This window comes from Polyodon spathula, chromosome 5 (assembly GCF_017654505.1).
Source record: "Polyodon spathula isolate WHYD16114869_AA chromosome 5, ASM1765450v1, whole genome shotgun sequence".
Taxonomy (NCBI): Eukaryota; Metazoa; Chordata; class Actinopteri; order Acipenseriformes; family Polyodontidae; genus Polyodon; species Polyodon spathula.
Window position 1 is genome coordinate 77081010 of NC_054538.1, and position 26822 is coordinate 77107831.

At 39.9% G+C, this 26822-nt stretch overlaps 1 protein-coding gene across 4 annotated transcripts in view; it reads right to left on the reverse strand.

The window, feature by feature from the left end:
• The window catches only part of epas1b (endothelial PAS domain protein 1b), a 59284-nt gene that overhangs the window by 29206 nt on the left and 3256 nt on the right, over window positions 1–26822 (reverse strand). For 3 of the 4 annotated variants that reach the window (XM_041251405.1, XM_041251403.1, XM_041251402.1), the window contains exon 2: window positions 5175–5365. In XM_041251405.1, the coding sequence (XP_041107339.1) occupies window positions 5175–5365 (191 nt within the window). The remainder of the gene's footprint in view (window positions 1–5174; window positions 5366–26822) is intronic. The other variant, XM_041251404.1, reaches the window with a different exon arrangement.

Below are 26822 nucleotides of genomic sequence, written 5' to 3' on the forward strand. Positions count from 1 at the left end.
ATATGGCAAAATAGACACTGGTGACATTTGGTTAAATCTGTTTTCTTCTCATGCTGTTTGTCTAGCCTTCCAAAGAAGATTACCCGCAATGTGAGATTGAAACAACCTCGTGTAAAATAGATCATACTTTGCTCTAAATGCCACTGTGCTCAGTGGAGACTTATGAAATAACACAGTACATTAAAATATACTGTAGGCCTTGTGTAACAAAAAAAAACTTTTTAAAAACAAAATTGGAGTCCTGTGGTCCAGTTTGTGGAGAGCACAGCAGTACTGTAGAAAACCTTATTCCGCCTCATTTTCTTCTCCACATTCAAAGGCATGACATCGCTATTTTAGCAAGGTAAAAACAATGCCAGTGTTCGTGACTGCTGGCAAGAGACGGCCCTGTTTAAACTGTATAATGCAGGGAAATGCCATAGCTGAATCAGACAGGATGTAATTGACTTCCCTTTCCAAAATTCTTTTTGAATTCCTGCACTGTAGCCACCATGATTTTAGCATTATATATAATGGCATGTTTCAAAAGCATAAACAAACATGTCTCTTCAGACCCCTTCCACTGCTGGTGCCAGCTGTGCGCATAGATTAGGACCATATTCATAACGACATCTACTTTGCTTCGTGCATCTCGAATCAGGAACAAGCGAGCAGCACAATAGGAAATCATGTATGAAAGAATTCAGCGCTGGACTGAGGTTTCACCCTGCTGGTGCGGTAATACAATACAACAGGACAAGTTAGGGATGTGGGCTTACTAACCTATATAGAAAACTGTGTTCCTTTTCTGCATGTAGGTATAGCATTTATCTATGTAAGGATAAACCACGATGGGCCATGCAGTTCCCATGATATATGCCACACCAGAAGTGGTTATATATCATCGGAACGGCCTGACACGGCTAACTGTCAATTATTAAAAAATAATTAAAATAATTAAAACACATTTTAAATTAAGACAAAACCAGATTTTTTTATTTTTATTGTGTATACATCCGCACTGTAACGTAGCCAAAAATGTAATTTAATTTAATTTATTGTTTGCTTATTAACAATATTGCACATGTCTGTTTATTGTGAATTTCTGCATAACTAGAGGGCTGAACACACGCTCTTAATGGGCGGAGTTTCAAATGACACCGAGGAAGCAAGAGGAGCAGCTGCCATGGATGCTGAAGCTGTATCTGTATCAGGTGAGTTTGTGCCCTTGTTATATGCGAGGAACACATATACAAGTCCTTTTTCATCCTTTCGGATCTCAAAAGATGTTTTTGTTAGTTGTCGGACACCCTTGCATCTAAGTTGTGCCAGATTAAGCTGAAGATCAAATCAGACTTTATGCACCAATCTGACCGCGATGTCTGGGGATAGTGCCTCAGTTTCCCACAGACGATTCAAATCCAGACCGGTAATTCAGGGGGTAGTGTCTGGCCTTGTCTTTACCTGCTTTTCTAAATGTTTTCATTACTGACAGGAATATGTTCTTGTTGGTTTAAACTCATTGTCAGCAGAGATGTTAAAACTTCTACTGTTAAAATATGTATTTAGTCCAGCTCTCAGTGTTGACTGAATACTGGTCCTTAGATGAACTTCTTGCACTGACATAAAATCTTCTTATGTTGTTGACTTATTTCCTTAAAATGAATGTCCTTTTTTTTCTTTAAGCCAGTCTTTAAGTGCATTAACAGCCCATGCTGTATTTTTGTTTGGTGTGTCTTCAATCGTTGTTTTCTTCTATTTAATTTAACTGTTCCTCATCTAGAGATAGATATAAAGCGACCAAGAAGTAGACCTCCAGGAAGACGGTCCGGTCCCCCTTCATTAATAATGTCAAACTATTGTTTACTTTAACAGTATGTTTCGTATCAGGTCTCCCCCCTTCATGACAGTCTTGCCCCCCCTCATGAAAATATGGATCCGCCCCTGTAGGATGATTGCTGTCATTATCAGTAAGTCAATATGAGACAAAGTAAAGGTCTATCTGAAGACCTTAGGCAGAACATTATTTATTGTCACAAAGCTGGAGAAGGATACAAGAAGATTTCCAAGCATTTGAGTATCCCAATTACAACTATTGTTTCTATTATCAAGAAGTACAAGACTTATGGTACTGTCACAAAGCTCCCGCAGTCTGGAAGAAAGAAGGTTCTTTCACCAAGAACAAGTGGAAGAATTGTGAGGAAGGTTAATAACCATCCCAGATTGACTGCCAAAGATATTCAAAGTGAATTGGCTGCAGCTGGGACTGGGGTTTCCATTTCAATCACAGGTCCAGTATTGCATGGTGAAGGTCTTAATGGTCACAGGCCAAGGAAAAAGCCACTCCTAGAAAAATGTCACAAAAATAACACCATGTAACAATTTTTTTTTTTTTTTTTTTTGTTCCTGGGTAGTAAGTGTTATTTCCTAATTGCTTATGCCTCAAAAGTATAGAAAATGGCTATTATTCCCCACAAACTTTGCTTTTGTGACCAGGAGGACAGTAATATTTCAAAATATCACTATTTCCAATGGGAAAACGGGCAAATGTGTGTCTTTTCGTTCACACATTTATATACAGTATAATCGTAAATCTCGAAAAACTACTCACTTCTAAATTTTTGTAGTCATTTTTGTATTACTTTAGTATAAACACATGTTAATTAGGATTCATATGTTGTTTTTTTCTAACTTTATGTGAACGAAAAGACACACATTTGCCCGTTTTCCCATTGGAAATAGTGATATTTTGAAATATCACTGTCCTGGTCACAAAAGCAAAGTATGTGGGGAATAATAGCCATTTTCTATACTTTTGAGGCATAAGCAATTAGGAAATAACACTTACTACCCAGGAACAAAAATTGTGTTACATAGTGTAATCGCTTGAAGTTTGCAAAATGGCTTTTGAATGATGGATATGAGTTCTGGTCAAAGGTTTTGTGAAGTAATAAAAAAATAATTTAGAATATGTATTTATTACACCCTCTCTTCCCTTTTCTTATAATCAAGTAGTTCATTCAAATTTTGATACTTATTTCATTTATTTATCAAAGAAAGTTATGCAACACCCAATGCCCCTGTGTGAAAAAATAATCGCCCCCTTAGACTCAATAACAGGTTACGCCACATTTAGCAGCAACAACTGCAACCAAACGCTTCCTGTAGTTATTGATCCATCTCTCACAATGCCGTTGAGGAATTATGGCCCACTCCTTCATGCAGAACTGCTTCAACTCAGTGACATTTGTGGGTGAGCACAAACTGCTCGTTTCAGGTCCTGCCACAACATCTCAATGGGGTTTAGGTCTGGATTTTGACTAGGCCATTCCAAAACTTAAAATTTCTTGTTCTTCAACCATCCTGATGTAGACTTGCTTGTGTGTTTCAGATCATTGTCTTGCTGCTTAACCCAGCTGTGCTTCAGCTTCAGCTCACAGATGGATGGCCTGACATTCTCCTGTAGAATTCTCTGATTCAGGGCAGACTTCATGGTTCCTTCAGTGATAGCAAGTTGTCCAGGTCCTGATGCAGCAAAGCACCCCCAAATCATGACACTATCACCACCATGCTTGGCCGTTGGTATGAGGTTCTTACTGTGGAATGCAGTGTTTGGTTATCACCAGACATAATGGGGCCCGTGTTGGCCAAAAAGTTCCACTTTTGACTCATCTGTCCATAGAACATTGTTACAGAACTCTTGAGGATCATCCCGGTGTTTCTCTTTGGGCAAACATAAGACAAGCATTCATGTTCTTCTTAGTGAGCAGTGGTTTCTGCCTTGCTACTCTGCCAATAATCTCATTTTTGCCCAGTGTCTTTCTGATTGTGGAGTCATGAACACTGACCTTAGCCGAGGCGAGAGAGGTCTGCAGATCCCTGGATGTTGTTCTAGGGTTCATTGTGACTTCCTGGACGATTTTACGCCTTTCTCTTGGAGAGATTTTGGCAGGCCAGCCACTCCTGGGAAGATTCACTACTGTTCCAAACTTTCTCCATTTGGACAATATGGCTCTGACTGTGGTTTGGTGGAGCCCCAGAGCCTTAGAAATGGCTTTGTAACCCTTTCCAGACTGATAGGCATCAACAATTTTTTTTTTTTTGGAGGTCTTTAGGAATTTCTTTCTATCATGGCACGATGTGCCTCTAGAACATACTTCTCAAACTGTCCTGGGGACCCCATTTGGCTGCTGGTTTTCATTCCAACCGAGCTCTCAATTACTTAACTAGACCGTTAATTGAACTGATAATTTGCTTAAACAGACCTTTTTACTTGTTTTCAGCTCTTGAACAGTTGCATATTTCAAGTTAGCTATAACATTTTATAAGTAACTGTTTTTTAGGTTCCTATAGTCACATCCTTGTGACTTTTAAGCACCTCTGTGGCCCCAAATTACATCTACACTCCAAGCACAGCTGATACACCACAATGTAATGATTGACCAGTCCCCCTGCAACACGCTGACCCAGCATTTATAAATATACCTGTTCCATGTTGTATTTCTTACTGATGGATCTCTTACATTCACATACAAGCGGAGACTTTTAGAAACGGATTTCTCTATGCAAGTGCAAATAATCTTTTTAATAACACATACAAAAAGCTTTCGTATCCAAGCAACCTAAACTATTCCTGTTTCAAACTCAGGTGAACTATAGGGCATTGTTGAAAATTAAAAAATACTTGGAATAGTTTACCAGGTGCAATTACTACAACTAACCCTCGGGGGTCATTCCAGACACAATGATCAGCTGCCTGGGGCTGACAGTGTGCTAGCTGGAGACAGTCTCTTCTCGTCATCTGTTAGCAGACCGAACCCCCCTTAACTGTATTACTTATTAGGGGTAAAGCAGCAATGTTCGTGACCCCCCCCCCCCCCCCCCATGGCTATGTGTCAGTAGCGGCTCCTACTGATTGCTCTGGCAATCATTTGGGCACATATTCTTGGTGAGATGTCATTGCTTTGAACATGTGCAGCGGATTATCTTGATGACTATTTAAGAGGAAGCACCCCGGACAAACAACATCGTATTGTGTGCACAAGGTAGTGACATCACATCCTGTGCTGCCCTGTTGGACCAACCAAATCAGAGAGTTCACTAGTAGCCTGTGTCGGCTGCTGAGTGCACACAGGGGGAGTATGAGTCGGGGACCTCAGTGTGGCAGAGCGCGGATATTGTGAGATTGTTCTTACTGGAGTTCACAAGCTTGCGAGTTCTCAGGAAGCTGATGGCCAGGCGCATGATGGAGGCCTTGTCCAGGTGTGAGCTCACGCTGTGGGGCAGGGGGAGCTGGTGGGAGAGCTCATAGAAAACCTCAGTCTCCTTGCTTCTGCGACATCGAGCGGCGTCTCTGGACTTCTCCTTCCTCCTCTCCGAGCTGCTCCTGACCAAAACAAGAGAGTTTTTAAACACAACGTACAGTCGATGAGCTCTCACATGCCCGTACTTCACTTTCTTAATATCCCATCCTGCATCCTGTAGGTTGGTAAGCCACAATACGTATATTGGCTAATTATTTAGATAACCAGTAATCCAACAAATGCATTATTTTGTCTGTTGACTGTTGGAGCAAAATATAAATTGATTTTATAGGACTCAGTCTAGATCTGTTCACAAAACAATAATCACGGTTGCCACTTATTCACGCCACACTGTTTTTGGCTGCCTCCATGATGGCCTGCCATTACAAAAGGCTGTGTGGAACAATACTTGCAATGTAAGTTTAATTTAAGTATACTAATGTTTAATGTGTCCTGTGCATTGCACAAACAAGCTAAATAGTCTGGTATATTTTAGTGGAGTGAGAAAACACTGGAAACACAGGAGGGGCATGTTTCGAGTGTTAAATATCTTACAAAACCAACAAATAACTGCTTGATCACCTGCAGAAGTGAACTCAGTAATGTCAAGAACTAGCATAATTAAACCTAGTTTGTTGAACAAATAAAGGGCACGGTACTGTGTAATAGGATTTGTGGGGCTCTTTTATGTCCCCCGTGAATGAAATCATGATATTTAGAAAGCAATACCACAGGCACATTTTTCTTTTCAGAAACATGTACCTTGAGAATCTGCAGCTGGTGTAACATCTAATGCTTTACAATACTTTTTAAGCTTTACTCTGGGTTTAACTACTCATACTGGGGCTAATTAAACACAAGCAGCCACAGGCTTAGGTGTTACTAACCAGGCTGGTAATAGTGCCTGAGAAAGCTTGAACTGCAATGATGGTCTTACCTGGTAGCCTTGGCAGTTGTTTGTACTACAGTACACTGTATGTGTGGTCAGATTGAGACTAAAAGCAAATTAATTTTCCAGCTGCAATCCCACCAGCCCTGCACCAGCAGGAGTTGGAATTCAGTTTTAATTACATACCTAAGCGGTTTAAAAGAGACAAAACATTAGCTGCCATATAACTTAGCGATATAGCATATTATACAACAAGCAGACACGGCTCTCCCATTGCTGTCTATGGTCAGCCGTTCTGTTGTTGCTCAATAACGGGACAGTGAATAAAGCACGGCTGAAACGACACAAATTATTGACACCTTTTTTTAAAACCACTGCTTACTGATGAAATGCTTTGCAGGGTCGTCGAGCCCTGCTCTCAAAAAGACAACGATTAGTTCAGGAACAACCGAGGTAGCAAGGTAAACAAATAAATAACTTTAAAAAGCTGTATTATAATAGTGACACCAGCACTGCTGTGTCAATGAACCCCCCTCGTTCTTTATTGACTCAGGAGTTCCATTATTACCTGGTCATACGCCACAGAAATGCCATTATCACTCAAGTACTGTAAATTGTGGAATCAGCACTCATTTGAATAAAAAAATGGTTAACAGTATTTTTTTTTTTTTTTAAATCAGGTTTACAGTTTTAGAATAATATGCTTCCAATTATCAGGGTCTCCTTCACTCACACACTCACTTGCGTACATTATGTTCATTGCTGTATTCGAAAACCAAGCTCTTGTGGCTGTTATGGTACCTAAGCCCTGTGTCATCCCACTTCCTAACTGCCATAGGCCGTGCTGTACCAACAGAAGGGAAGTCAGACTGTCAGGCAGACGTGTCCCCTCACTTGACTGTCCCAAGAATGTGCCCTGCAAACGCTGCAGGCAAGCTGGGAAGTTGGCAGCTTTGTAAGATGCTCTGTCCTCAGTTTACTCGAGTTTCAATGCCTATAAAAAGTACTCAGACAAGGTGATGGGAACAACACAATCAAAGTCAGTCCTGTCAAAGGACATAGCATACTGCATATGAAAAAAACAGCTGTATGGTTTGTATCATACTAAAGGTCCATAATACAAAAACAAAATGGTAAAAACACCTTTCAGGTTACAAAATGAAAACTAAACAGCCTATCCCAACGTATTTCATGTGTCCATCGCTCTGCTGGGCAGCGAGTAAATCTTCTATCCTGATGTGTTTAATGTGTCATCGCTCTATGATCTGTTTTCTCAACATGAAAAAAAAAAGTTTTTGTGACAGGTCCAGGTAATTAAAATGTTAAGTGCTGTAGTAACTACACTGCAAGAACACAATTCTGGAACATATGTCAAAGCAGTTTCTTTAGTAATGATTTTAGTAATCAGAAATCTGCAAGTGTTATGAAATTATCAGACTGAGTTACCCTTGAGCAGGCAAAACAAAGAAACAGCTTTATATAACCCCGTCACTCATCACAGGTGTGCCTCAATTGTAAATTTGATTGCCTCAGTGCCTGGGATGTAAAGATCAGGCTTTGTGGAATAATAAAGATCTCACTGATTAGCTCAGCAACACTTCAGGTCCATTACCTCACCGTGTTGGTTATGCAACCTAACAATGGACGATAATTAGCGACAGGTTTTTTAACGCTTAGAAAGGAGGCTGGCTCTCAGGAACCTGCTGGATACAGTACTGCTGGTTTACAACCACTGGCCTTCTCAACCTGGGGGACATCTGTCCTAAACCCAGATTTGTGAAAGAAGTTGTCCAATAACAACAACAGCTGATGGACTCCCTCAAAGAACATACTGTACTGCCTAGATTAAAGCAAGCTTATTTCTGTAAGTTGATAAATACAACACAAACTGCACCACAGTCTCTGTTAGAACCAGCGCTGGTCTTATTACTGTAATCTGCTTTGAATTTTGAATTTTTTTATTAATTTAATCATTTCTTTAGCAAGTGCATGCAAACCCTCTGTAACAACAACTTCTGGGAGCTGAAGAAATGCATTGCTCATGCAAACAGAGAACTGATAGAAAAGGGATAGAAAACAGATATTCAAACTTACTTTCTTGGACATGTGTAGTATCAAGCAGTTTCATTTTTCAATATACTGACATTTGTCAACAAAATAAATATTACAAGATTGTACGTGAAATACACAATTGCAATTTGTCATTTACAAAAGCAGTCTGTTGCCGGATCAGTACTACGCTAATCTTTTTTTTATTCATTCACAACATGCATTAAAATTCCCAGAAAAGTATTTGTTATACAGTTTAAGATGAGCCCAAAAACTAAATGGGGAAGTAATATTGACATGAGAATCACTTTCTGGCCTCTTCTAGCTAGCAGAGAGTTTGGTACAATATTGGTGTGTCTTGTGCCCTACTATATTTGTTTGCTGCTGACCAAACTATACCATACAGGGCTGCTCAATTGTGTATTTTGCTAGCACCAGTTACTCAGCAACTCAGAAGCCTGTGCAGGTATCATGCTGTTTCGTTAGTTAATTATTTGCGCTATCTGACAAAGCTGCAATTCCTGTGCAGGAATGCTACCAGAACTGATGTCCAGTACAGTACTGCACTGTACTGGATCAGTTCTGGTAGCATTCCTGCACAGGAATTGCAGCTTTGTCAGATAGCGCAAATAATTAACTAACGAAACAGCATAGTCTATGTTGGAAAACATGGATTGAGAATTGATTAGCAGTTTGCTACGCATGTGGACTGGCAGAGCTATACTGGTGTTCTTTTCTGAAAAGAGACTAATATTGCAGATAGCAGACTGTTTGGTTCAAATTGCATGTACTGCTAACCACTGATAGAGACGATGGGACCAGACTCCCTGCATATTTCAATAAACCTGGCAACTGATTGAAGAAAAGGACTCTGTGCATTTTCTTGAATCTACTTACTCACCATCTATTTTTTGTAAGTTACTTCAGTCTAGCTGCTGGACAGATTTTACAGGTGTAAACAGGCAAACTGGGGTACTGCATCAACTTAAAAACTGTGAATACAACAAGGTCTGGAACGCAAAAAAGCTTAGCGAAGGAATGTCTCCAAGTTCATGCGCTCACAATTCTTCTTCTTCACGGGAAAGAGAAAAGAAAAAACAACAATTGAAATCAGTAAATAACAAAACAAAAGCCCTTTTAAAAGAGGGACAGAAAGTTCATTTGATGGGGTATCAGGTTTATTTTACTCGCAAGAGATTTGAGATACATGCACATACTGTACATATAAGAATAACAATCTGTCTGCAAGTGCTTTAATTGGTCTCCTGCAGATGAAACAGACATGTCCTCCTTTTATTCCAGCCCCCTCAGACTGGGTTTCAAAGGCTTGAAGAGCCACCATTACCCTGTTCTCTGATTGAAAGATTGACTGGGTTTCCCCGGCAGCAGCAGCAGTAACCACACTGAGATATATAACAGATACCAAACCTGTGGGAAGCCCTGTAGTGAGCAGACAGGCACCTTGCACCCAGCACTCTGTGACACATAAGCAAGCTAGTTTACCACACTACCATCAGAGAGAGACAGAGAAAAAATAATCTGTCCTTCAGACGTCTGTCTACCAGGGGCATTAAAGCTTCCTTTTCCTGAAGATCAGGGGTGTTAACCCTGATGTGTAGTTCAAATACAGTGCAGGCTGAAACATACGCTGGTTAACTCTCAAACAAGCAGGGGAACATTTTGGCTAATCCCTTTCTGAGTGCTGTTTCAAACGAGTTATGCCCTACCTATTGGGAAAGGGCATGCAAAGGAGATTATGCTAAACAATATTAATATTGTTAATCCCTCATGCAAGGCACATCAGTTAAATGTACATATACCACAAGCGTTGAAAGATTTAGCGTTAAAAAAAAAACAACTAACAGTAGTAGTCAACACTGAATGTGTTTTTTTTTTTTTTTTTTTTTTTTTACAGATTTTATTTTGTAATCTGTATTGCATTTATTCAACTCCAAAAAACAGAATGACCGGTCGAATTGCTGTGTTCCAATTTATAGCAAGTTCCTAAGCCCCAAATTTAAAATTCAGCAGTTTAATTTAGGGTTAAACATACACTGTACTGGACTGTGGGCTGTACGATCTTCCCCTTTCATAGAATGTGCAGGGAGTATCCTTTCTATATAGATATTGAACAGCCACAGCACTCTGTGAATACGCAGGGAGTATCCTCTCTATATTGATCCTGAATAGCCACAGCACTGTGAAAGTGCAAGGAGATGCTAAAGACCTGGAGTTATTGGCACCATTGTTCAGAGACCAACAGGGTTCTGACTGGGTCAAGCCGTTTCATCACGCAATATTTGTTCAGGCGGTCACACACATTATTTCAAGCTTCAAAGACACAAAATAATTTCATGTTTCAGGTTTATTAAAATATTTGCTTTCAACAGAACAGCTCCCCACAGATAGATGCCAAGTCGCAAGCCAAGCTAGAAGCAAAACTGTTCTAATTTTAAACCACAGTACAAAGTATTTGGCAGGCCTCGTCCTTTTCTACTCTTCAGGTATTGTTCAGGTTGCCATGGACACTGTTTGAGTTAACAATGCTTCAGACGGACATTTATAAACGAACAATGAATGACACAGGCTTTATTGTTAATTTGTTGTGATTATTATATATTTTTTGTTTCTTATCGTGGACAGGAAGCACGGTTCCTTTCTGACCACATCTCCATGCTCTGGTCAGTCTTTGTTCAGGAAATGCACGGTCGGCACTGTGACTTAAGGGTTCCGTCCCAAAGCACAAGCACTGTTCAGGACAGCAAGCGGCAACATATTAACAACCCTGGACCTCCTGGCACATTCACCATTTCATTACTGGGTGTATATATAGTACTGGAAAAGAATACTGCAAATGGAAATCTCAAGAAATTGGGACACAATCTAATCAAAAGGTGCGTAGTAAATCATTGGTGCCACAATTAGGAAACATATATATATGGTAAATCTATAGATTAACCGACGTGTAGATTTAACAGCTAAGCGGTTAATGTATAAAATAACTTAGGAGATGGTAGTAAATGATCTTTATCTACGATCACCGTCTGGCAACAATTCACAAAACAAAATAATGTTTTGCTGGAAAAATGACAATAATAATAATAATAATAATAATAATAATAATAATAATAATAATAATAATAATAATACATATATTTTGTATAGCGCCTTTCATTACAGTTATCTCAAAGCGCTTTACGGGTAAAATAAAAACAACACATTAAAACAACAACAGACTGCAAAAAAGTCTGTAGACCAGATTTAAAAGCCTCTACAGCCTCACAGTCCTTCAAATGTCCCGGCAAATCATTCCAGAGACGAGGGGCCACAGAACAAAAGGCCCGATCGCCCATTGCGCACAGCCATGTCCTAGGCACAGTTAGTTTGGCACTACTGGCAGATCACAATTTGCACTGGGGCACATAGTGAAAAAGCATAGCCTTCAAGTGAGATGGACCCAGGCCATGTAAACACTTGAAAGTAAGCAGCACAGTCTCAATTCTGTATTTAACTGGTAACCAGTGACGAGATGCTAAGATTGGTGATATATGGTTGTGCGTTCTTGTTTTTGTTAGCACCCGTGCAGCACTATTTTGATATTAAAGACAACATTAAAACAAGCTTTGCATGATTAAGCCTTTTCTTAGGTGACATGATGTCAATGTTTTACAGAAAACAGAGTAACACACAGTGAGCAGCAAATACAACTGCGGCGACTATTCTTCTCAGGAACTAAAACTAAATCGGAAAAAAAACAGTGTCAGTGTCAGTGTGCTTCCTCCTTTGAATATAAGATATTCCCTTGGCAGATTTTCCGTTGTCTCCTGCTTGGTAAAGAAATTCCATACGCTTTGCTTGAATGCCATTGTTAGAATTTAGTGATCAGGAATAGCACTTTATAGTTACAACCAAGACAGGCACACATGTCACACTAACTCTTTTGCAACTGTCGTCAAAACCCAGCTGGCTCAGTTTTACAGTAGCTGTTGCGACAGTCCATAATGTAATAGCGGTGCTGTACGACTGCATTAGCTTAAAACTGAACAGAACAGCCATGACAACAACAACAGCGGAATATGGCCAATATATATCGCAGAGAATCTCACAGCATGATGTACATTTAACTAATAAACACCTTAGTTTAAATAACTATTTAAACTGAGGTGTTTATTATTATTATTATTATTATTATTATTATTATTATTATTATTATTATTATTATTATTTTGATGTTAACAGTACTGAAAAAGATTACGCAAGTCTACAGATGTACTATATATTATTTAAATATGTATCATGCACTTAAAACATAAATATATGTGATTTTTTATTTTTTAATCATTACCCGAAAAAGATCCAGGTACCCGGGTATTTTTCATGACAAGTAGCCGGTTCCGGATTTTCTACCCGTGGTGACCTCTAATATATATACACAGCTCTGGAAAAAATTAAGAGACCACTGCAAATTTTTCTTAAATCAGCATCTCTACATGTATGGCAGCCATTCCATTCCAGTGTCTGTTGAATTCCATTCACAGGCACACCTCATTCTACTGAATGAGGTACTGATTAGGGGATCACCTGAACCAAATCTTATTTAACGAGGAAAAGTATAAAAACCACACCTGTGGTCATCACTATCCTCTTGCAATAGGACCAGCTGGATGGCAAAACAGTGCTAGTAATACCTCAAAAGTAATTGGAATCAAAAAATAACTACTGACCATGCCCAAAGAGTTGAAAAGGAAAGTTTTGAGTGAGGAAAAGAAGGGTTCAATTCTGGCTTTACTGGCAGAGGGATACAATGAGCGTTGGGTTGCTTCCATCCTTAAAATTTCAAAGGCGGCGGTTCATAAGAACAAGGTCAAGCAGCACACATTGGGGACAACAAAGCTACAGACCAGCAGAGGGCGAAAACGACTCTCCACTGACCAGGATGACTGCCAACTCATTCGAATGTCACTCAGCAACCATAGGATGACATCAAGTGACCTACAAAAAGAATGGCAAACGGCAGCTGGGGTGAAGTGCACGGCGAGGACGGTTCGAAACAGGCTCTTAGGGGCAGGGCTGAAGTCGTGCAAAGCTAGAAAAAAGCCCTTCATCAATGAGAAGCAAAGAAGAGCCAGGCTAAGGTTTGCAAAAGACCATAAGGATTGGACCGTAGAGGACTGGAGTAAGGTCATCTTCTCTGATGAGTCCAATTTTCAGGTTTGCCCAACACCTGGTCATCTAATGGTTAGACGGAGACCTGGAGAGGCCTACAAGCCACAGTGTCTCGCACCCACTGTGAAATGTGGTGGAAGATCAGTGATGATCTGGGGGTGCTTCAGGAAGGCTGGAATCGGGCAGATTTGTCTTTGTGAAGGACACATGAATCAAGCCAAGTACAAGGTTGTCCTGGAAGAAAACTTGCTTCCTTCTGCTCTGACAATGTTCCCCAACTCTGAGGATTGTTTTTTCCAGCAGGACAATGCTCCATGCCACACAGCCAGGTCAATCAAGGTGTGGATGGAGGACCACCAGATCAAGACCCTGTCATGGCCAGCCCAATCTCCAGACCTGAACCCCATTGAAAACCTCTGGAATGTGATGAAGAGGAAGATGGATGGTCACAAGCCATCAAACAAAGCCGAGCTGCTTGAATTTTTGTGCCAGGAGTGGCATAAAGTCACCCAACATCAATGTGAAAGACTGGTGGAGAGCATGCCAAGACGCATGAAAGCTGTGCTTGAAAATCAGGGTTATTCCACCAAATATTGATTTCTGAACTCTTCCTAAGTTAAAACATTAGTATTGTGTTGTTTAAAAATGAATATGAACTTATTTTCTTTGCATTATTTGAGGTCTGACAACACTGCATCTTTTTTGTTATTTTGACCAGTTGTCATTTTCTGCAAATAAATGCTCTAAATGACAATATTTTTATTTGGAATTTGGGAGAAATGTTGTCAGTAGTTTATAGAATAAAACAAAAATGTTCATTTTACCCAAACACATACCTATAAATAGTAAAACCAGAGAAACTGATAATTTTGCAGTGGTCTCTTAATTTTTTCCAGAGCTGTGTATATATATATATATATATATATATATATATATATATATATATATATATATATATATATATATATATATACTATAATATATATATAATGTTATATATATATATATATAGTATATCCTGTATGCGCAAAAGACTGGTGGTATAGACATAGTCAGACCACACATAAACAGACTGGTAGGGTCACAGATATCTCAAAGACAGTAGCAGTACACTGACTAATATGTTTTTCCTGTGATGTGGAATTTGGACTCAGAATTTCATGTCTTGTCTCTATTTAGCACCAGCCTCCTGAAAATCATTTGAGGAGTGCTGGCTTAGCGGTTGTACAGTAGCTGAGCTCTACAGTGCAGCGTAGCTACATGTAGATTGGAATTCCTCTGGCACTTTAGCATATCTTTCCCACAAGTTTAGTTTTTTGTCCTGCAGAGTGATTCCCATCGCCAAATGATGTAAAAATGCTATTCCTCATCCAGGACATTTGATTCTTGCAAGCCGTCAATTCCAGATAAAGAAAGTGCTCGCTGTTTCAGTTAAGGGTTAATATGCAGTGACACTGCGTCCGAGTCATGAGAAAGTCAGCCAATCAGCCCCCCTCAGGCAGGCATTAATTTAAATCACTGCAGCACTGACAAGAGGGGTCAGGAATGCAAATTCAAATGTATTTATTTAACCAGGATATAATCCCAGAGATATGCTTCTCATTATCAAGGGCGTCCTGGCATCAACGCATTGTAAGAGGCTCTTATTTAGAAATCAGTGGCTGTTTGGGTTTCGGGATCCTTCATTGTAGAAGGAGCTGTGTTACAGTACACAGGAATCAGGTGAGGTGTCATGTGATAGTAAAATGAGAACACCCGTCATTTCAGTATCTGCTGTCCACCCTCTATACCGCCATATATTGTAGTGTGTGATCATTACTGTCATCAATGCAGGTGCGGCATGGAGTCTGTATACTGGTAATGTGTGTCAATGACTGCCTTCAGTGTTTGCAGCAATGTATACTGCACTACTGGAAACACATATAAATTCTGTATTTCTTAAATATAATGTACTACAGTATAAAAGATGTTGTATTTTTTAAACGTTACTGTTTATCATATAGAACCTTTGTGGCACAGATTTATTTATTTTTTTTAATTAAAAAAATAAATAAGTTCTGCAATTGGAAATTCCGCTTGAATCCCGTTTATAGATAACTTAGAAATGTTGAACTCTGTCCACAATGACGCGGCACTCGCAGCGAGCCAAGACAGGTGCCCACGGTGGTACAGCTCCACACTTTCAGTAGCTTTGTGTACTCAAACACGTAACGCTGTTTGTCAAAGAAAAACAGGCATTATTTACTGTGCCTCTCTGTTTTGTCAGTACATGTTATTCCTACATGAAATGCATTTACTGTACACACATGATTAAGGTTCCTGGCTGTGAGAATTTCCAAAAGAGGTCAAAAAAGATAAAGCAGCACCTTCTGCAATCAAATGCAATTGTCTTTGCATCTCGCAGTGTCAGGGGGACACTTATCACTGCCTTTAGCAACGCTGTGGTGTACTGGGGTATTTTGCTAAGTGTCTCAGCTTTGTACGTCTTCCTCAACTCGGCCATAAACTTAGCCCCCATTCAAGCATACATTAAAAGTCTACAACAGAAAGCCATATCCCTGTTCTGCTCATTAATGTCCTGTGAAATGTGCAAGAGCCCTGTGTGCCAATGCCAAGACTATTCTGTGTGTAAATGTGGTGTGAAAAGCCAGTACTGGGAAATGGAATTGCAAAGATTCAGGCTGTACTGGTTTAAAGAAAAACGTCTCTTTGAAGTAAGGTCATGTAGAGAGGTCCGGTTGGCATGGAGCTCATGATCCAATACAACTGTTCTTTTTTAAATACTAATCATTTACCAAGATTATGTAAATAATCTGTAGTTTTAGAACATGGGCCTATTTGTTTAAAGAGGAAACGTTTAAGTGTTTGTTTTCTCTTCACCTGACCTTTCAGTTGCGATGTTTGGAATTGCACTTAGTTTCTCCAAAGTTCAGTTTGTTTCATTTTGATCAACAAATAAATACTGCTCTGATCAAAGTGCTAACCAGGGCTTTGAAATCAATTCCGTACCTGCTTTAATATGCATGCACACAAGAAAGCACAAGCTACTGAGATTTCATTTCAGCCTTCAAGACAATAGTACTTGGACACCACTTGTTAAAATCACACAGAAATATAAACTTGTCTTTGTTACCTCTCAGCATAAAAAAGGAATCTTTTTACCCATAACTTAAAGAGTCATGGGTCTATCATAAAACCGCTGTCCTGCATTTTATAAACCTGATTTTGAGAACCTCATTTAGAGCCACCACTGTTTAGATCATTAAATAGACCCTTTGGGAGTAAAACTGGTGTTGTCTTCAACCCACATTGAAAAAAGGCACTTGCTGAAACATGTATCCTAGATTAAAATGACTACTAATTGAGTTAACAAAGCCCCTTTATCGTGTCACTGGAACCTTTATTTTTCCAATTCCAGTCCTTCACTCTCCTGCTCTGAAACGAATGCAAGGAAAGTTGAGCTGCGATAATAAGTTGTATGAAACAGCATGGCCACCACACAGTTAGGATAATTAAAGTATAAACCCTAAAACTTTATAAAAATCTTAATTTGTTCCTTATGCCTCTGATACTACTTTCTGACTAGCAGTACTCTGCTGTATTTGTGAACCTTGTATATTCATGCACTCCTGTTTCCCTGTGCTAAGTAGACTCACTATCGGTCCCATCAAGCTTCATGCAATGAGCTCCTCACAGATTGCTGCTATCGACAGGCGTGGCGAGTGGAACAGCATCACACCGTAACTGTTGATGACCCAGTCTGCATTGCTTTTTAACAGTCTTTCCAGCTGGAGATATCGAATAATTATCGCCGCTGTCATGAAATTATCAATTACTCAACTCAAGTTCTTTTCCTTCACCATAAAAGCAACTAGCAATGAGACCAATCTGGGGATCACTTGCATGCTGTTAAAATAAAACTGAAACTGAAATAATAACAGTAAAAATAATTTAAAAAAAACGAATTATCTAAAAGCAAATCTTCTAATGCTCCTAGTGTACAAAAGGTGTGGTTGTTTTAGTGTATATTTGCCAAATGTCTCAGCTGCACGCCAAGCTGCAGCAACGGGGTCAATAAAAAGCTCATATTCCTCCAATAAAAGTAGTAAAAGCCCTTGTGAGGATTTTTATAGAGTTTTGCTTCCTGTAAGTCCTGTAATACTTTCACTCTGTGCAGGATTGCTGCTCCAAGGCTCCCAGCTGCTGCTAACTGAGCCCCATGTGACAGTGGAGTTAAAGTAGAAGACAATGAGGTCACAGCTCACAGAACCTGCGAGGGTCACCACTCTCTCTCTCACACAGGCTGCACTTGCCTTGGCTGCAATGTCTCAGGCTAGCTCACACTAGTTGATACTGTACATTACTCTCTATAAAGAGGGCCAGTTTCATTTTCATGCATATCTCAGTCCAATAAACTGTAACAACAGGATGAAGCACATGCTGTATAGTTCACATAATGTATATTTTTATTTTACAAATACAAAGCAAAGAATTGATGGTTTTAACTGGCTATTAGTAGTTTTGGTATTTGGGGGGGGGGGGGCAGATTTTTTTTCACATCTACACAAGCATTTCTCCCCCAGCATCTTTGCTTGTGGGGGTCCTATACCTATATTAAGACGATCGGTTTTACTAAGCACTTGTATTCTGTTCTTCGACCATAAAAAGGAAACTAAAGCAAACACATTTTCATGACATGTAAACAGCATGTCATTCTCACACCCCGGCAACATCTACTCCTGTCAGTACAGCCCTTCAGCATTCAAAGCTATTCCAAGCACGGAATTCTTATATCAGCATTTTTAAAAGCAGGTACAATTCATCGCAGAATGATTTCTATTGACCACAGTGCTGCCTGTCACCCTTACAATCTGCACAGTAATATAGCATTTGTTCCCATGCTTTTCGCATGGTTATACTATGCATTTACTACAGTTTACCATGGTATGCTTTTCAATATAGTACCTCTCTGGTCTTTCCCATGATTTCCTGTGCTTTACTATGCTTTACTATGCTGGTTAAATACACATTTCACTTCATTTTTAGTGCTTGAGTGGAAATGCTGCACAAGGACACCTTGCAAACGACCAGGTCCCCTTCTCCCATACACCCCTTACCACACCATGTATACTGAAAATGTAATTACTGGATAGCACATAAACGTGACCAATATATTCCTAAGGCCACTGATGAGCTCTGGAAACAAACTTAAATTAACACCGAATATAACAGCAAAAGACAGGGCACAAATGCAGAATGCAAGCCCAGTATTTCCAACAACTCACCGTCATAGCTTCTGTTAAAACGGCAGAAGACAGTGACAATGACCATGGATAGGTAAACAGTGGCTACTGAAGAATGAAATAAGATGATATTATTATTATTATTATTATTATTATTATTATTATTATTATTATTATTATTATTATTAATAATTATTATTATTATTTTTATTATTATTATTTTACAAAAGGATTTCATAGTTTAGTCGCAAGTTAAAAGTGAAGTGTTGTTCTGTTTCTCCTATGTGAAAAGACAGAGAAAACAATGAGGACCTTGCTTGTACTCTTGCAGTTCCTGAAAGATGTCATTCTAATTATACATAGAAATGCACATGTTTTTTGTACATGATGCAGTAACATGAATGCTCAGAAAGGAAGGGGGTGGTGAACTATATTAGATATTATCCGATTATTAGGATGACAAAATTTTTGTGAAAAGCTTCTTTTTTTTAAAATCGTTACTTTCCCGTTTGTTTTGTGGTATGTTAGTTTGGCCAGGGTGTCCTCGCACCAGCGCCCCCTGTAGACTGGCCAGGCGCCTGAGGGCTCCCCTGTAAGCTTTCCAGAGCTGCATTGACTTCCAATGCTGTAGCTCTGGGCTGGCTGCATGGCGGGCCTGCAGAGTAAAAAGAAGCGGTCAGCTGATGGCACACGCTTTGGAGGACAGCGTGGGTTCGTCTTCGACGCTCCCAAGTCAGTGCAGGGGTGGCAGCGATGAGCTGAGCCTAAAATACAATTGGATATTTCAAACTGGGAGAAAAACGGGGTAAAATCATTTGATGACCACTAAATTTAAAAAAAGAAGTCACTACCGCAGAATTTGCAGAAAACACTTTTCTCATTGCAGATTTTACGAAATTTTACAGTGGGTTTCCGTGGGGACTAACTAAGATAAGAACACCGTTTTATAAAAGTGCATTTTTAGTCTTGACTTGAAAACTGTAACAGTCCCAGCTTCCCTGACAAACAAAGGCAGAGCATTCCATAATTTAGGAGCGCTACAAGAAAAAGCCATCCCTCCTCCCATGCTGCTTTTGTTGACCCTGGGAATAACCAGCAGCCCCGCATCCTGTGATCTCAGAGTGCAGTTTGGAAGATACGGGGTCACTAACTCCTGCAAATAACTGTGAGCTAATCTATTCAGGGCCTTGTAAGGTAACAGCAAAATCTTAAAATCAATTCTACATGGCAGCATATATAATGAAAGGCAAGGGACCTAGAATGGAGCCCTGTGGAACACCACAGGCAACTTCCGGTAATGCCCATTTTACCTCCCCAATAGAGACAAAACTGAAACCTATCAGACAGATAAGATTTGAACCAGGATAGGACAATATGTATGCAGTGCTTTGAGTATGGGAGGGTAGAGTTTGAATCACAAGTTAGAACAGGGATTTTAGTTTTAGTTTAGTTTATTCACTTTGTGCCCACAGGGCCAGCACAGGTACATCTCAATATTGGAGCACGAATACAAAGAGAGACTTAAGCAGACCATACTCAATAATAAACAACACAACAATTATGTAAAACTTGCCAGCAACACCACAACACACTGCCAAACCTTAATGGGTCCAGTTGTGTCTGTACAGGTACACATGGGACCAGTTGCGTGTTTGTACGGGTACACATGGGTCCAGTTGTGTCTCTGTACAGGTACACATGGATCCAGTTGTGTCTCTGTACGGGTACACATGGGTCCAGTTGTGTCTCTGTACGGGTACACATGGGTCCAGTTGTGTCTCTGTACTGGTACACATGGGTCCAGTTGTGTCTGTACGGGTACACATGAGTCCAGTTGTGTCTGTACGGGTACACATGGGTCCAGTTGTGTCTGTACGGGTACACATTGTGCTATGTGTTCAGAACATTGATTAGAAGCATTACCCCTAGCCCCGTCCTGCACATTTTCTGCAAATTACTTTTCATTGAAGATAATTTAGCCTTTTTTATTTCATTAACCAACGCAGCAGACAAAAAAAAACACATTTATGTTACAGCCGGCTGCCCTGCACATGCTCTATCCATTTAAGCTCTGTGCGTCTGATGGAAAACTGTCTACTTAGCCCCGATGTGCGCATTAGGCCAGGTGACAAGCTATGGTCCCATCTGTATGTTGCTAAGAACCTGTTAAGCTTCATTAGATGTTTTCTCACACTGTAATTACAGCAGTGTCTCTCTATTAAATAAACTGCGGCTATTAATCTAGTCAGGTACTGTATCGACCACCACCATTATGTTTATTTGAGCATAATGTTCCATAGACAATCAATCTCACACAAGCACATCAGTGTGTGTACTGTTAGCCATCAGGGCTTTGAAGTGGAATCAAAACAGACGGGAAAAAGTGCTGGGATAGAAAACGGATCTTTAAAAAAAAAAAGCTGTCACTGTAAACCAAAAAAAAGTTTGCATCCAACTCAGCTCTGGTGTATAGACATATACACATATTGAGTGTTTTGTAAGCAGTAAACCCTCTTCCCACTCGCTCTCTTTCTCTGTCAAGTTCACACATGCTGAGGGCTTCATGTAAAGGCTGGTCCTGACTCACCACAAACACATTTGCTGATGTAAAAATATGTATTTCGTTTCGATGTGAGCTTCAGGTTTTTGATTTTGTGTCGTTGCAACTAACATTTTGGTTTGTTTTTAAATGACCTCTAGTTTCTATGAATAAGAATTTAAGAGAGTGACAAGCTGAACATTTTCTTTAAATTTTACACAATTAGCATGATAACATTTAAGAATGCTAAAGGATGTGTGAGATTTGGGGAATTATTTCTTGATATTTTTTCCTCTTTCAGAAAAGGGTGGTGCCAGTTTTCAGATCACAATAGAATCTACAGCATTCTCCCCAATTCTTCTGTTCCCAGACCGTAACGCACAGGTAGACTGTAATGGAAAGTGAAAAAAAAAAAAAAAACGCCCACGCCGTCCACACCGCGACGGTGTGAACGATAATGCAGGGCTCAAAAATGAATGCCTGCCATTTGGCAATACCCATGGGTGCCCTTATCAACTGCCGCAATGCCCCTCAATTTGTATGTCTATTCACAGATATTATGGCCGCAGTGTCCTTTCAGCTTCAGCAACTAGAGAGACACCTGTAAGAGGAAGTTTTTGGGTCTGAACAATAACATGATTACGTGATTTGCGTGGTTAAGTCGCACCAAGTCCATACGCAGCACTTGTGTCAATATTATGAATGCCCTATGATGGCACTCTGTAAATCTGCTAAATTACATAGCATTATACAAATTGGACTTAAGTCCAGTGGCCCTTGGTGCCTCTACAGATTTATTGAACTGAAGGCCATTTTGGCCTTGCCTTATTTAGAAGCGTCATTAATACTGGGGATCATGTATGAGTTAGAGGACAGTATTTGTGAAACAGCTACAGTGATGAAAGTGTCAAAGACATTACATAAAACATTACTGTGTATTCCCCTTAGCTAGCCATAAAAGTGTGTATGCCATTTGTTACATTACTTAGAAGATCAAACTGAGAATGAGTGTCATTTTAACATTCAAGACACCAAAAGCCCCAAACAGTACACGAACAAATAAACAAAAAAAGTATTTGAGAACTAGCACAATTCTACTATCTACTAATAACAGATACATGTACCCACCGGTCAGACGCTTAACATAACAGCCTGGTGAAACAACACATGCGGTATCAGTCAGGAAGAGGTGAAACCTTTCTCATGTTCTCTCCCCTGACCCCATGATAATACTTGGTTAAAACAACTTTCCACTTTGTAACTGAACTCCTTCCAGTTTAAAATAACCCCCATAAAAGTATCTGTGCAGAAATATCTCTCAGTTAGCCAGCTTTACAGAGTGTGCATAGTAACTTCTTAAGAAACTAGGAAGCCCTGTATGTAAAATGAATACACCTGTCATGGAATGAGTGCTAAGAAGCTACAGTACTAAAGGAAAACATGTAGGTAAATGTGTTTCACTACAGAGAGGTAAGGGGAGTGCTACAGATTTATGCATTTGTTCAACAGAATTTGCCACCTGATCTATTCCAAATTTTAAATTTGCAATAAATATATTGGTTTCTAATGATAAACATAGGAAGCGATGTATATCATAGAGTGTAATATACAATTGTATATACAGCAATATGCTTATACTGTACTTCCAGGCCTTAATACAGTTAATATTTTAATCATACCTATAAAATCTGGAGGACTCCAGAGTAGATTTGCTGCCCGCCCCCCTTAAAAGGTTATTTTGATCAAAACTGTAAATACTGAAAAATACACTGCTCAGCCACCAACTGAGAGTAAGGCTTAGACATTACAATACCAGAACCCAGCCAAGTTCACAATGTCATCTCAAATATAGCAGCTCCGGAGCAAATGCTACCAACCCGGGCTCAGTGTTATGCAAGTGAAGGAAGCATTCTGCAAGCCTGCAGGAAGTCTGAGGAGACAGTGTTCTGGAGAGGTCTGGCTTGGGATCTGTGTGAACTTCAGCTCGTACTAGGAAGCACAGCCATGGGGGCCAAGTTCAACAGAAAACTAGGGACTGCACTCCCCCAAGTTCAACAGCAAGCCAGGGACTGCACTCCCCCCTCCCCAACACAGTGGGCTGCTGCTGTCCAGGACCCCATGTACCTGACTGAGTGCACATACACACAAGCATGACTGAGTTGACCTTGGGGCTGCCTCGCTGGCAGATCATGTCAAAGAGCTCTTGTTATTTCTCGCGGGGGATTGTACTGTGGCCTCAGGGACAGGAATGCTGTACAAAGGCATCTGAACTCTGCTGTACAGAATTATTTTACCATTAATCAAATTTAACACAATTTGTTCAATTTAATTTAAATGTAAATTTCACAACTTAACGTTAACCTTGAGTTGTGAAATTTAGCTGAGAAGTGATGCAAATCAAAACTGCCACACCGCATCACTACCAGGAATCCCTTAGCCATTTTATCCAAATCAGAATCCTAAAAAGATCTTTAGAAAGAGCCAGTCAAGAATTTAAGACACTGTAAGCAGATCTCAAGTTACATTTAAAAAACAAAAAATGTACTCTCATTAGCTGAAAGGGAAAGTCACGAAGACCATCACTGCAGTACCATGGCTTGTGCTCCCCCTTTCCAATTCCATGACCTGAGGTTGTCAGCGTTATACTGCAGTCTGCATGATGTGTTAATAACCACTAGACACTGTTCATGACACACACAGCCCTTTAAAGTTTAAACCAGTGGTTACAAAGTGATTTTAAACAGGAATGAGCCACTTCTTTACCTGTTGGTCAGACAAAGCTCTCTAATCTAGATGTGTGCAATGATGATAGTTTGATACTGCATGAGACGCACAGATCCTGACACACTCATTAGAGTGGCTCCTGAGTGCAATCCACACTGCTGCACAGTGATATCTTTGTATTAGAATGTTGTTTGGCTGATCCATTAGCTAGAGTTATATAAAGCATGCACTTTGCTCTCCTGTGATTTTCAGCTCCTGCGGCAGTATAAAATAGAAGGTGTGCGATATTAGCCTCATAATCTAGATTTTAGTCTTCATAACACCTGTTTAACATTCTGCTGTGTGTTTTCTCTCCTTAATGCTCACTATGCTTGTATTTACCAAGTTCTTTTCAGCCTCTTTTAAGAGCTGAATTTCTGAAGTGCTTTGAAAAATGACCACTAGTACAGCATGTGAATCTGTCATTTCTGTTCCCTCTGAAACTGCACAGAGAAGCGACAGTTACAGAGGGGGCCTATATTAAAGCTGCAATCCCATAGTGGTCATGTTCAAATCCATTTCATCCCTAACTCTAACCCTAACCCTTTCTGATACAATGGTAATACTCGTGCAAAAAGATTTACACTGTACATACATTGTATCTATGCATAATGGCATTGTAATTATGTGAAAGTTCACAAGTGTTGGACTTGCACAGGGTAGCTGCTCTTTGCTTTGATTTATTGCAGTTCTATATCCCAGTTCCAGCTCCATGGAATTCTGTTTCGATGACTGGAACGTCTTGCGAGGAATAATTCAAATGCATTTCCATGTTCCTCTACAGTACATTGAAAACAAAAAGATGACTATGCTTGGACAGAGGCTTTACAAGAATCACTAGATCATACCTGGCTGCCAGAGAAGCACTCAACATCACACTATGTATTATTTCAGAAAGGGAAGGGGCGGTTGTTTGGCCACCAGCTCAGTAACCTGAAATTATAACTTTTAACGGTTACAGCAACACCCAACGTTGCTGCCACCCGGCAAGCTGTCGAATACCGGGGACAAATGAATCTGTTTCAGTTTCCTGTAGACAAACCCAACAGGAGTGCACTGCTGGAAATTACAGTGATCAGTGATCAGCAAAGATAGGATGCAAAAAAGAAAAACACATGATGCCAGTATGGGTTTCCCAGTTAGCCGGTGTGGTTTCAAAGTAAAGATCTACAGCAACGAATTTAACTACATTTACAGCAAAGTTACTATTAAATGATAAAGACACCAGCCAGAAACACGCACCAAACCGCTGCCAAATACTATAAAAGTATTGTTTTATTATTATTATTGTTATTATTCTTTTTTTTTTTTAACCAAACCAACTGGAGACATTAGCTGCACACACATAAGCAACGTATGTGAACTCAGCTAGATTCTGATTTCCGTTGCTTGCTGTCTGATAGACCCTGTTGCCACAGTACTGTATGCTTTGGCAGCGGGAAGCATGTTGAAAAGGGCTGCCAGCGAGCGGGGCCCAGCAACAACACAGATAAACCCCCCGGGGACAGTGTCAATCAGTGGAATGAAACAGTACAACATTTCAGCCAACAAAAGCCTCAAGAAAGTTTACAAGCAAGAGAAAGCCGTTTGGCCGTAATGAGACTTCAGAAGAGAAAGCCAACAGGAGTCGGCTCTAGAGACTATACGCCAATGTCCCCAGGGCTAGTCTCTTCAGCGCTGTGGTTTGGTTTCTTCTGAGGTAACATCCTAAACAGTGCCCCTCCTGATGTTAATCAAAGAAAATTGCTGACTCTGTATGTTCAGTCTGCATGAAGGGTCATGATCAGGGCACCTCTTTTGACTGAAGATCCACCCACAAAAAGAACAGGACAACTGAAATGACTTTGCCAGACAAAACAAGTGTGAGCTCTGTGCTGTAAGGGGTAGTCTGCAATGAGCTTGCAGAACTTCTCGTATGGTATCAGGGTCTATGGAGCCCAAATTGCACCTTTTCCCACTTCTACACATAGTTATACACCCCTATTATGCATTATTATAAATTTGAGTAAAAAAAAAAAAAAAGTAATCTTGAAATTTGTTACATGGCAGTAACCGAGATACACTGGTTCCTTGTTCTATGTGAGCAAAACATTATAAGGCTAAATGAGCCATTCCTAATTAACCGCTGGGCATGCTTACAGACAACACACGGAAAGCCTCCAGTACAGAATCACTGTGGCTGCGCAAACCATATGAAATGAACAGACTCCTAGCCTGCCTGCCATGCTTATTCTTCTACAAACAAGGTTTCAAAGAAGATCTCAGCTGAGACAACTGCATCTACAGTATGATAAACTTACACCATTACCATCATTATACCTCTTTTCAAAATCCACAGAGCTCTACCTTTCCAACAATACATAATGAAATGTCATGGTAGACTTCAGGCTCCAGTCACTGTGTTAAAAGTACTGGGACACAGGGTGGGTACACTGTCTAAATCACGCTTTTCAGTTTTGAAAAAGGTATACTGTAGATTACACCTGATGATAATCCCTCAATTATGTCCCAGTACGTGATTTTCAAGTTTGAGTTGTCTTGTTTTAGTATTCTCACAACAAGTGTGGCAGTTAGGGAGCTGTTCAATTGATTTACCATGAACTGAGAATGACAGACATATTACACTGATTTGATTTTCGTGTGCATTACTTATTTTAGGCTGTTTGAAAAAGGTAATGCTTCACACAGGATGAAGGTGGTAGAACACCATGTACACATTGTTCCCATTTGTTCTTCAAGTATTATTCAATCACCACAAAAATGCCCCTTTCATTTCTTTTTATGATTTGGAAGCTGTTTGTTTTCAAGTGAACCACCCTCCATACAGTACCATATCATAATGATATCTTTCACAGAGGACTTTTGCATTCACATTTTACCTTGAATGGCAA